General features: G+C 49.1%; 1 protein-coding gene across 1 annotated transcript in view; it reads right to left on the reverse strand.

Annotated features, from left to right (window-relative positions):
• The window catches only part of LOC149360629 (sphingomyelin phosphodiesterase-like), a 125,092-nt gene that overhangs the window by 31,571 nt on the left and 80,969 nt on the right, over nt 1-12,552 (reverse strand). Inside the window, exon 6 of the mRNA XM_089572418.1 lies at nt 3,311-3,421. Coding sequence (XP_089428544.1) covers nt 3,311-3,421 — 111 coding nt within the window. The remainder of the gene's footprint in view (nt 1-3,310; nt 3,422-12,552) is intronic.

The raw sequence follows: 12,552 nt of genomic DNA on the forward strand, positions 1-12,552 counted from the left end.
ACTTGCAAACAACAGAGAACTTGCAGGGGATATAAATTGAAGCTTTATATACAATAGTTTACATATATACACAAGTTGAGCAGTGAGCACAACAACAACATGGAACTGGCTAACATTTAGGGGAGGCCCCTACTCGGCATAGCCGAAGATGCGTTACATCTGTCTCCGTAGCCCAGAACCCCTTTTCCGGGCTCCGGGACCCAGTTTTAAAGACACATGGGCCCGACCCACATTCATCAGCATCCAATCGTGTCAAACTCTTAACACGATTGGTTATTAGCCGTGTGGCCCGCCCTCCAACTTCCTTAAGGCACATAACTCTCTCCCAAATGTACATACTGTAAAAAGGGCATCTTTTTCACTTAAAACATAGTACATTCCGAGAATTCACACACATACGGATTGGCCCCCTGGGTTACGTGCCCCGCCCCACACTTCCACCGTATTAAACAAACTCTCTCCCCTATGGAAAGAACAGCAAAATACTTACAAACCACATAGCAAAACACTCCCACTATATCAGACCAACTCTCTCCCCTAAGGAGGAAGAAGCAAAACACACAAACCAACATAGCAAGACACTCCCACGTCTGTCTCCCCAGTACCCGTGACCTTGACGCTTCCCGGCACTAGGGCAATTGTCGGCCCCAACCCAGCTGCGACTGTCGCAAACATCGCCCGGGAGCGCAGATCCACTTTCCGATAAGAGTCGGATCACAATGGACTGCCGAAGCCACCAGTTGTACTCCGGGGTCGGGGCGGCGACATAAGTCAAGCGGCCGCCACTCTCCCCAATTAAGCAGGTGGCAGTGCTCGTCCTGTGCGGCGGCGTCTTCTGCGCGCGGCCCGTTTCTTGAGCCCGCGTTGTCGTCGAGCCTCGGGGCTATCCCGGACGCCAGCCAGCTGCACCGCCGCCCACAGCTCCCATTCATCCGGACGCACCGGACCCCGCTTCGTTCGGCAGTGTTCTCTTCTCAAAAGAAAAGCGGTCGAACCTCCGAACGAAGCGTCCGAAACTTAATTGGGCCGCAAGTGGTGTTTGTGAAGCCGCGGTGAGCTGTCGGCGTAAGATGAAACGGCGGCTTGACCTTTTTATGCTCTTGGTTCTTTGTGCACTGGCACAAAGGCGAGGAACATGCGTCCTTCCCCAAAAGGGGACAATTGGAGGCTTGGGTGAGCCCGCTTTGCTGCTCTCCTCGCAGCCCCCCCCCCCCCGCCGGGGGCTCTCCGGGTTCTGCAGCGGCGACACCAAAGCCGACAGAAAGATGGGCGCTCCTAATGAGACCGCGCGCATCCCCATATCGCAGGTGCACTGCGAAACCAGAAAAATATTTTGAAAAACTTTGACTCCATGCATTCCTATAGGCGTTAAGCCTACTTTTCACCCCCAGTCGGAACCGCCTGCCGAAAACCCCCGCTTTTTTTTTGTAAACAAGGGGTTGGTCTATATGGAAATAAACACATTACGCTATCGCGTCACACCCTTAAGAGCTTGAGTGTCCTAAATTTTTTCCGCTTGCTTCAAAAGACCAGAGATGAGGCGTTTATCATACATGGTGCCTCTAATACAATCTTATCGAACTAATAGAAATAAAGCCTTTAGAAAACGAACACTGGAGTATCAAAGAGTTGCAGTATGGCTGAAGCACCTTGTGTGTACAATCTGTTGAGTTAGCCTTAGCGCATGAATCAGGAAAATCTGTTATAGTTTTGGTTTAATTACATAGCCCTCTCTCTCGTCCCTCCCGCACTTCCCACTTTCCTCTTCTCTTAGACTGCAGAGGAGTGCTTTCCTTTCTCTACTTCGCCACCTTCGCTGTAGATTCCGCGCCAGAATGCAACGCTATAGAACTAAACCAATGCTAAAACAGCTTTCACTGTAGAAGGAACCAGGCAATGGGGTTTAATTCCCAGACGTATAGTGGGAGCGCTTTCGGCGCTGCTGAACAGCCTTCAAAAATTAAGGACAAGAGCTCCGCTTACCGTAAAAATATTTGTAACTTAAGGGTGCCATAAGTGCTACACTGCACTCCAAGCTGAAATAACGTATCACGATGGCATCCTGGGAACAACAGCCCTCTATGCAAGGGCATGAACATACATATATAGCGGAAGGTGACGTCACGAACTCCAAACCAGGGCAACGCTTCCGCGGCTGATAGCACTCTGATAGTGCGTGCTCATCGCGATAACGCGCTATATCGCTAACAAAAAACGCTGCTTGGTTGCACTTGGAAAGGACCCAACACTCTTCCGCAGAAAGTTAAATTTATGTTCAGCAAGTATAAGCCAACTTTTCACCGCAGTGTGATATCAGTGCTTGGTGCTAAATGTACAGGGACCAACTTTTCACCACAACCTCCTATCATTTGCTCGCTGCTCTCATTCATCATCATCATCAGCCTTCCTACACCAACTGCAGGGCAAAGGGCTCGCCCTTGTCTCTCCAGATAACTATGTCCTTTGCCAGCTGCGGCTACCGTATCCCAGCAAAGTTCTTAATCTCATCCGCCCACTTAACTTTCTGCCGCCCCTTGCTACGCTTGCCTTCTCATGGGAGCAACTTTGCACCGCAACCTCATGTCAGTGCTCGGTGCTTGTTACTGGGACCCCCTCTACACCGCAACCTCATGTCAATTTTTAGCACTACGACCAACTTTTCACCGCAACCTCTTATCAGTGGTCGGTGCTGCCAGTCATCGGACTAGCTTTACACCACAACCTCATGTCCGTTCTCGGTACTTGTTAGTACTGGGACCCAATTTTCATCGCAGCCTCATGCCAGTGTTCGGTGCTACTAGTACAAGGACCAACAACTCTTCACTGCAACCTCACTTCAGTGCTCGGTGCTAAAAGTACGAGGACCAACTTTTCACCGCAACCTGATATTTGTGCTCGGTGCTGCCTCACGGGACCAAATTTTCGCTGTAACTTCATGTCAGTGATTTGTGCTACTTAGTACTGAGACCAACTTTTTACCGCAACCTTATGTCGGTGGTCGGTGCTAAAAGTTTAAGAACCAACTTTATGCCTCGACCTCATGTCAGTGCACGGTGCTTGTTAGTACTGGAACCAACCTTTCACCACAGACGCAAAAATGACGCACTCAGTTCTTGCAGGCACCTAAGTTCTCGGGCTATAAGTAGTAAACGCGCGAGCATCGAAACGGACTGAACGGCACCAGCAGTACATCACGTCCGCTCGTGCTCACAAGCAGGCTGTATATGTCGTCCCGGACAAACGTATTTCAGCGGATCAGGTAGCTTGCGTCCTAGGTAAAGGCGGCACGTTCGGTCAGCGCATGCATCACCTTTTGGTTGTGGGCTTCGTAGATTCGGGCAGCCACTGAGACCACTGCGACGCCAGGGCGTCGTAGAGCCAGGCGATAGACCGGTTTCCCTTCACCGCTGGGATAGGAAAGCTGCGGATAAAATATTATGTCATCAAGTTCACGAGCATAAAACGCAACCAATGGCAACAAATGGTATGGATAGGGTGCCGGCTTAGGCCCAAAAAGAGTGATACCTTTTCACTCGAGAAATGTGATCGCAAAAAAATAATTAAAAAGATTACTGCGGGAATGATAACGATGAAGTATACTGGCTACTATACTTTGCAGCACTTACACGACAAAAAAGAAACACCAAGCAGTGCATCATACAAGAAGAAACTTCATACTCACCTAGCGTAGCAGATTTCCCTGCAGCTAAGAAGCGACAATAATAAAATTGTAGTTGTGCATCAACACTCAAAAAGAATACTTAAAGTTGAAAAAAATTGTGCCGGCATTGTTCGTGAAGTTTTCTGTAACTCTTGGGTCATGAAGTTCGCTACACGGCTGGTTATATCAAGTTTTTACCTATGTGAACCAAAATTTTTATAAACGGGATTTTTGAGGTATGAAGGCGGCTTTTGCGGCACAATAATACATGCTTTGGAGGAGATTAAAAACAGGGGGATACATTTATCAAGTTAGCCGCTGAACTGATTTCTGGTAATTAGCCTTTTAATCGTCACAGTTAGGCAACCGATTACAATTAGAGATTTGTAGCGGGTTGTTAGTAATATATACATCAGTTTCGAGAATTTAAAAACCCGACAACCATGCGTGTTGTGGCCCAACAAGTTTTGCTAACATCGTGCGAAAATACATGCGCTTTCGCAAATCATGCAGGCAAAAGAACCCCTACAGTGCACGTAACTAGTTGACATAGCCGAATTTTGTCGAGCCATAACTCTGAGGGTAATTGCTTTTTCAAAATTAAAAAAAAACTGATATGGCTATTACTAATAACCAAGTACAAATCTCTAATTGCAACCAAAAAAGTTAGTTCTCTGAAATTAGCTAAGGGGCTAAGTAAGTAACATTATTTGCCTGTTTCCTGATGTTTGCCAAAACAGGCATTATTGTGCCGCAGAAGCCACCTTCATATCTGAAAAAGCTTATTTTAAAAATTCTGGTTCACCTTCCCTGAAACAACAGGCATAAAGCTCTTTCTCAGCAAAAAACAAACAAACGCAGAAGCTGTTAATACTTTCGAAACGTAGCCTAGGGCAAGTTTTCCTTCCTTAAGACATAATTTTTCTTACATGGAGAACATTTCTTATAGTCTGCTAGTCACAAAAGTTATCTCGAGGCAATAGAGTAAAAGCTATGCAAGGCAAAGCTCGTGCGGGCAGTTTGTGTTATGTCTTCAAGACCTATTTTTACTACATTGAGAGCGGAAATTTCTGCGTTCTACACTATGGTTGGAAAACACTTCTATGTTTTCTTTTATGATACCTTAAGGATCAGGCTGCAACACTGGAATACTCATATCGTAGACATTGTATTTACGCTTGTTCCTACTGTTCAAATCAGTGTGCTTGTTCGGCACCTTTCTTTACCATTTCGTGACTCATGCGAAAACTCCGTGAAACGCATAATAAAGACGCCGAAGCAAAAACTTGGGAGCCATTTTGATCACATTCTAAAGAGACTCCAAATACCATTTAGGCTGTCTGCTATGCTGCCTACAATGAGTGTGCTATGGTCTTGCGATTTTCGGGCCAAAACTCTTTTTGGAAGATTCAATTGCCCTTATATGGTCAGGAGTTATTACCTTCTGAGTTCTCGGCTAGCTTCGATTAGATTATCCTATAGAACTATAGTAGTGGTCCGATCAACAAATTTACCCCATTCCACACACCTATATCCCAGTAATCCACCTTAATTCATTTTCTGCGGAGGACGCAGTTCCAAATTTTGGGGATCCTTTGCAATTTTTGCGCGTTGGCGAACCAGGGTGTCGAATCGGAACCGAGCCCTTATTTTAGCCCAGAACTAGCACCGAACCAAACCCATATTTTTTCATCATATTGGACCTGAACTCGAATCGGAGCGATTCCAAGGAGCCGTTCAGAACCGGTTCAGGACTCGGTTCCGCCTGACATTTTTTGTACCCCGGGAAGTTTATTTTTTTCAGACCAAATAAGGTGTGATAGCAGGTAAATTTACCCACCGAAAGCACTCTGCGCTAGACAGTACGAAACTGGCAGCCAGTTAATGCGGCAGCAAAATTGGAGGAAGTCTGGTGTCTAGGACGAAACATAACTGATGCTTCTGTAAGGTGGTTCTAAAGCACATTCTAAAGCGTTATACGCGAGAGATAAAAAATATTGGGTTTGTTGTAAGTTTGCGCATGGTTTTAATCAAATTGCTATCACTGCACTAACCCATTAAGCATCGAATAACACTATTTTCCCTTCCTTTGTGCCATTTACCGGAAATAGGTGAAACAGACTCAAGGACTGAACCACGATGAACAGTTCCTTTCGGAATCATTCGTTACTCTAGACAGTAGGTACTAAGTAAAACCCCTCATGATGGCTCAGAGGTGCAATAAAGAAAAAAAAATAACGACTCAATTGCTGTAGTGCTCGGCTCCTGATCCAAAAGCCGCGAGTTCGATCCAGGCCGTCGGAGCTGCATTTTGATTTCAGCCAAATGTAAAAACGAATGTTTGCTGTGCGATGTAAACGCACGTTCAAGAACCCCAGCTGGTCTACATTAATATGTAGTCCTCCACTACAGTCCCTGATAGCCCCGTGTCGCTTTCACGCGTTAAATGCATGCGTTCGCTGGCATGCGATAATCATTACGCCCAGAAAGATGCTACTGCAATTATAAGTAACTGCGATGAAATGATTTTGAGTTATGCCGATTCGCTGTTCCGCTTATAAAAAACGAAATAGATGCCAATCACTATAGTCGGATACAACTTAAGAGCGAAGCGGCTTGTCCCCGTCTAAGGCCCCCCCCCCCCCCCCCCCCAGCCAATGGCGTCGGCCGGTTCTCATGACCCTGGTAGGGTGACAATGCAGGGAGTGGCAGATGAAAGGGGATAGTACCCCCCCCCCCCCCTCCACAGTCGGGGATAGATCCCTCTCTCCACTGTGGCACCGCTCCCTGCATTGTCACCCAACCAGGGTCATGAGAACCGGCCGACGCCATTGGCTGGGAGGGGGGTCCTTTGACGGGGAAAAGTCGCTTCGTTCTTGAGCTGTATCCGACTATAGCGTGCTACTTTGCCAAGCTGGTCTAGGACTGCTGGATGTCCTCTTCAGACGGCTTACAGCTGCCTCTCCTTGTCGCACTACAGGTGCTGGGTGGGTGGTTGAGAGGGGGTGAAGGTTGGTGAAGATGCATTTTTAGCAGTGAGTGCCCGGATGTGCGCCCACCGGAGTGTGCATCAATAGTGGAGGTTGCACATGCCACTCACGCACAACCACACACATACTTCGGATATTTTTGAAAACGAGGCTATATTGCTAATGCAGTTGAAAGCCCCGCAGTTGAGTTTCCCTCTCGATAGTGTGCAAGGAAATTGTGTTGAGCATGATTATTGAAGGGCGCTTGAAGTCTTGCAGATTCGATATTGCTCAGCCACGTTCCTAGAGGACACTTCTGGAGAGGTTAACTTTTTATCAACAATTAATAAAACAAAGAAAGGTACAAGCAAGGAGAAAACGTATTTACATTTCACTGACTCGTAGTTTTGCGTGACAAAACAAGCCCCCGGTCCCGCCGAAACAGCTGGTTTTAAAAGCTATGTCCCCGCCCTCGGTGGAGACAGTAACCAATCAGGCAACACCACAAACACCTAACACTGTACAAATATGTGCACATTCCACCATCATCATGTTTTCGGAGGATTCTCCTTTCCTCCCGCGAGCTTCCCGAACTTTCTCGCTTTCCGACGGTGCAGGTTATTTCAATCTCCGTTTGGCCCAAGTTCGAGGAAGATCCCCTCAAGGCTCATCTATTCAGTGACGTCACTTACAAACTGTCATGCCTGCAGCTAGCATGGCAATTTCCTGCTGACCGCGCCTCAAGCTGTCAACGCGCGCCGCTGCAGACATGGGACAAAAGCAACGCTACGCGGAACCGCCTCGCCGCAAGAACTTGCACAACGGGATGCGACCTGAAGTATACGTTCCCGGGGGGGGGTCTAACCTTTCCCGTTTTCGCAGAATCCTATACTACCGAGCTCCCCTTACCCAGCTGCATAGCGTGGGACTTACCTCCTTCTCTGCATTTGTGCGGAGGGCAGAAGAAAAAAATTACCGACGATTACGTTACTTCCTAATGCGAAATTTGAGCGCAGCAAATAAGCTGTTTCACCTTTTCGATAGATTGAGGCAAAGAAATCGAGCAACACATGTATGCGCTATCACAGAATTTTTTTTTTATTTTTCACACGTATTCCTTTAACAAAGACTCCACTAACAGTTCTTGACAGTCATGAAGGAAGCTTTGTGGTCGGAGAAATAGACTGATATATGTTCGACTTGGTACACCAATGCTTGATTCTCAAAGACGAGATCTATACAAGTGCCTCGCCAGGTTGTCACAGCCGTGGGACGCGTTACGAGCGAGAGGAACGGGATGTTCTCCCGCATAAGTGTTAGGAAATTGCTGTTTGTCTTTATGTCAACATTAAAGTCCCCCACTATTAACATCGGTGTGGATCGATGGACGGTTAATGCGAGTTGCAGGAAGTGCACGACGTCTTTTGTGAGTGCGGTAGGGGCGAAGTAGGCAGCTACTACCAGCAAAAGCCGTTGGGCAACTTTGCGGCGCACAGTTCGGCAACTTCATGTGACGTGCCAAACATTTCGACTGGTATTGCAGAGAGACCTGTGCGCAAGTAGATAGCGACTCCCGCCGCTCTGTTGTGGTCTCTGCGAGCACCACAGCAGTATAGGAAATCTATGATTTCGAGAGGCTCTTCGGGATCCATCCAGGTTTCAGCAAAGCAAAGTACAGAGGAATGGCGCAGAATGTGATCGTGGTGTACGTCCTTGGCATGTGCGGCAAGGGAGCGTACGTTAAGAATGTGGTTGTGAATGATGAATCAAGTGCTGCCAGCGAATGACGCGTCCATTGGCTGTCTGCGTGTGTTACTGATGTGTGGTTAACATGTTAAGCTTCGCCTGTAAGAGTGGAACGCGACAGCGTCTTGCAACGCTGCCAGGGAGTCCACAGAACGCCATCGCCAATTCGGCTGTACGCCTTGCTGGACGGTAAATTTATTTTTTGAGGAAAGGAAATGTATCTCTCTCGCATATCTGGGTGGACACCTGCACCTCGCCGTAAGGGAAAGGGGGAAGATGGGAGTGAACGAAGACGCCGTATTAGCTAGACGCGCCTTTGTTCATTCCAAACCATTCAGCTGGCATTACGGAGTGGCTAGCGTGCATGCTCGTATCGCACTCCGGAGACCCTGGTTCGATTCCCCAACTCGACCAATTTCGTTCTCGGTTTTATTGATTTATGCGGTCTAACTAGAAAGGTTAATTAGGCTATTTCATATTTATATTCTTGTATTTCTATCCATCGTGTTCTGTCATTAACCTGTCAATTGTTGGAACTGTCTAGGATGTTCGACACAACGTATATGAAACGAGCAACGTCTTACTGAGTGGGGAAGTGCGTGGTGGTGGAGGGAACGCGGCTTCGTACTTATGTTTTTTTCAGCAGCGTCTCCTTCCGCGGACGCTGTTGTCGCTGCGGCGCGCGTCTTTCTTTTCTTTTCTTCTGACTCCTCGCAGCGAGTGACAGAATTAAAAACCGGGAAGAACAAAACGACAAGATCCTACACAAAATTGTGTGGGTACCGGGGCACACGGGGGTTGCAGGGAACCGAGAGGCCGACAGGATAGCTCGAGGATACATTACTTTCCGAGCTTCCGACGAGACCGCGGAACTCGCGCCAGCACCCAGGGAATACTCGGCCATACTACAAAACTATAGAGGCAGAAGAATGCGATATCCCCCACCGCACAAATCTCTCAGCAGAGAGGAAGCTGTCACTTGGAGACAATTACAAACAGGCTCTTTCCCAAACCTACATATACTAAACAAAATGCACCCTACGATATACACGAACAAATGTCCTTGGTGCGACGAAAAACCTACACTATACCACATCACATGGGCCTGCCAAAACATAGACGTGGTCCCCAAAATACAAAACCCGAGTGCGGAGCAGTGGGAGACTCTGCTGTCCAGCCACCGCTGCGAAGACCAACAAGGTCTGGTACAGCGAGCTCAACGGGCGGCAGTGGCCAGCGGAGCCCTGGACTGAGGGCAACCGACCACTGGTTAGAGGCGGACGACTTCGACAGAGAAGGCTCCTGGGGGTAGAACCAAGACGTCTCTGAAGAAGCCCCCAAACCGCAGAAGAACCATTACTGTAAATAAAGTTTTCCCTTCCCTTCCCTTCTGACCTCTTCATTCTCCTCTATATTAATTAGGCTAATTGATTAATTAAGCAATTAACTAAACTCAGTCCAACTTAGCTGCAGCATCACTATACGATCCCTTTGATTGGTTGCATGGTTACTAGCCAAAGTACAATTGGCCCCATTTGAAATTCGCGCACTGTGACGTCACGAGCATTTCGACCAATTGAAAAGCGTGACATTGGGGGCGGAGCTGGTTACGAGGCCGACGCCGACGCCGACGACGACGCGAAACCCAGGAACGGACGCCAAAGAGCTGCGCTCTAAAAAAGACGCAATGGGCATTCCTCTATCGCGAACCCGGAAGCGGCAAACAATGCACAGCACCGCGAACTTCACTCCCGCCTTCCAGGGAACGTGGTCCGCGAGCTATGGTCTCGCCCAGCGAGTGAACCACCCACAGCCATCATTAAAGTTGCCGGTTTATTCCGGACTAAAACAACGCTTCCAAACGGGCACATCATAGAACATAGCTGCGGAGCCAGGCATGCGCTCCACGCTCTCGACAGCGCAAGGGTAAGGCTACAAGAAAACAGGCGCTAGTCCTGAGCGCGGCAGAACAAAAATACAAAGAGTAGAGGGGGTGGGTAAAAAGAACTTAGCAGAAAATACAGTGAGACGCGGATGGGACAAAGGGCCAAAGGGCTCGAAACAGCATATGAAACCTGGCTGCTCGCGTAGCAGCCACTGATGGCAAGCCATCTATTACATCTTTGTAGATGCCACCTCCATCTCCGCTCGCCTATCCGCGTACCGCCAAGAGGACGCTTAACACGACCGCTCGAGTACGTGGCCCGCACTGACAGATGCGCTAGACGCTGTGTCCGGGACCATGCTGCATAGTGTGTTTGCGGCTGCTGGAGAGGGCTGGTGCCCTGCTTCCATCCTAACATTGTCACAGACCCAGCGGCCGACTCCAAGCGGCGCTAATAGTAGTGGCGGAAACACGTTCGAGCGTTCGTGCTAAGTGTGCTGCCGGCGACACGACCTGATGGGTCGTGCTGGCCGTCGAATGCGTGACCACGCCCCAGAAGCGCTCCCGCCCGAATCCCCCCTACGCACTGCTTTCGCTGCCCCTACTAAGTGACCACCACAGCGATCACATGCCACATCTTGCGAGCAACTGTTCGGTCATGCGCAATGGCGCTGCACGCACGCGCACTTTGATAACTGGAAGAGAGCGCGCGCAGTTAAATGCCTAAAAAGGGGCCGTAGAGCTCTACCATCCGCCCCTTACAAGACGGTACTCCTCCCGGGGCACCAAAAAAGGCGGAGAAAAAGTGGTGAGGAAAAGGGGCATAAGAACAATGGCGTGCTGCGGTTTTAGAGGTAACGGTTGCAGGCCTCCGCCGACTTTGAGAAGACTTAACCAGTTAAAGGTCAGGTTGGTCGTTCCAGTACGCGTGTGCCAACCGCCCGGTGGACCACGTGCGCCTACGCGGTTGGTGAACGATCATGGTAAGCACTGTGCATTACGAAACACGTTCGGCAGCCGGGACACACGCTTTGTTACCACGTAAGGGTTGCTCCGTGGAGGAGCGCGGGAGGCTGGAAACCCTTTTTGCCGCATCACTAACTGTGTGCGCACAACGGAGCACCTGATCGCCGCCGCAGAATTCCAGTGGTCTGCTGCCTTTGTTGTGTTGATTGCAGTGTTCTAGGCGGGTGAGATCCAAATTCTCTCTGGCCTCCTTCAGGGTTCCGGCCACGTGGCTGAACAGATCGTGACCGTAAATGGAATAATTGCGAGCTGGTAACTCAGAAGCATGGCAGAAAGCATGCTCGATAAGGAGCCTGTGCCCGAGAAGGATATCTCCAGGCGTAAAACTAGCTGTTCTTGTGGCAAAGGCCATTTCCTGGGTCCGCGCGTCCGAGTCCTTATGGCGCTCGGTGAACGCCACCAGCATCGTCTGAAGATTTCTGCTGACACCCTCTGTGATGGCTTGAGGATGGTAGGACATCGTGTTTTTGTGCTGGGCGCCTAAAGCCTCTCTGGTGTCAACGAATAACTTGACCGCAGAATATGTAACTTTTGCATGATAAGGAGTACGGGGAAAACAAAAACGAAGGAATGTGTCGAACAGCTCATCCAAGATGGCTTTCATGACCAATTTACGCAGTGGGTAAAATTATACCTATTTCACCGCGGTGGCACAGTGTCAATGGCGTTCCGCTGCTGGTCCGAAAGGTGCGTGTTCGGTAACGGTCGCGGCGGTTGAATTTCGATGTAGGCGAAATTCTAGAGGTCCGTGTACTGAGCGCTGAAAGCGCACGTTAAAGAACCCCAGATGGTCGAATTTCTGGGGCCCTCCACTACGGCGCCCTTCATAACCTAGATTGCTTTGGGACATTAAACCGCCATAAACCAGACCAATTTTGAGGAATGGTCCATCACCATTAATAAGTGTCGGTTTCAAGCAGAAAATCTGAGGTAGGTGCCCATTACGTCGTATTTTACTATTGACCGTGTCCACAGGTGTAACGGGGTGGGGCCGTATAACTCGCAAGCTTCCCGAGCCATCCCGTCATCGACATACGCTCATCTCAGTTGGCTTTCACCTCCCTGCCTCACTCATAGCTGCACCGGTGAGTCATATATTCAACCTTATCACATCTGCACCCACCGCACTGACCCCGCACGCGCGGAAATTACTGTCCACACCCGTTTCGACCAAACGCTTCTAATTCTTCGGACTAACTACAACTACACTGCGAAGCGCCTTCTCGTCGTTTCATCCTTCTCCGGCGTCTCAGTGGTCTTCGGCG

The sequence above is a fragment of the Amblyomma mixtum genome, chromosome 2 (assembly GCF_055824585.1).
Source record: "Amblyomma mixtum isolate Tamu chromosome 2, ASM5582458v1, whole genome shotgun sequence".
In the NCBI taxonomy this organism is placed as follows: Eukaryota; Metazoa; Arthropoda; class Arachnida; order Ixodida; family Ixodidae; genus Amblyomma; species Amblyomma mixtum.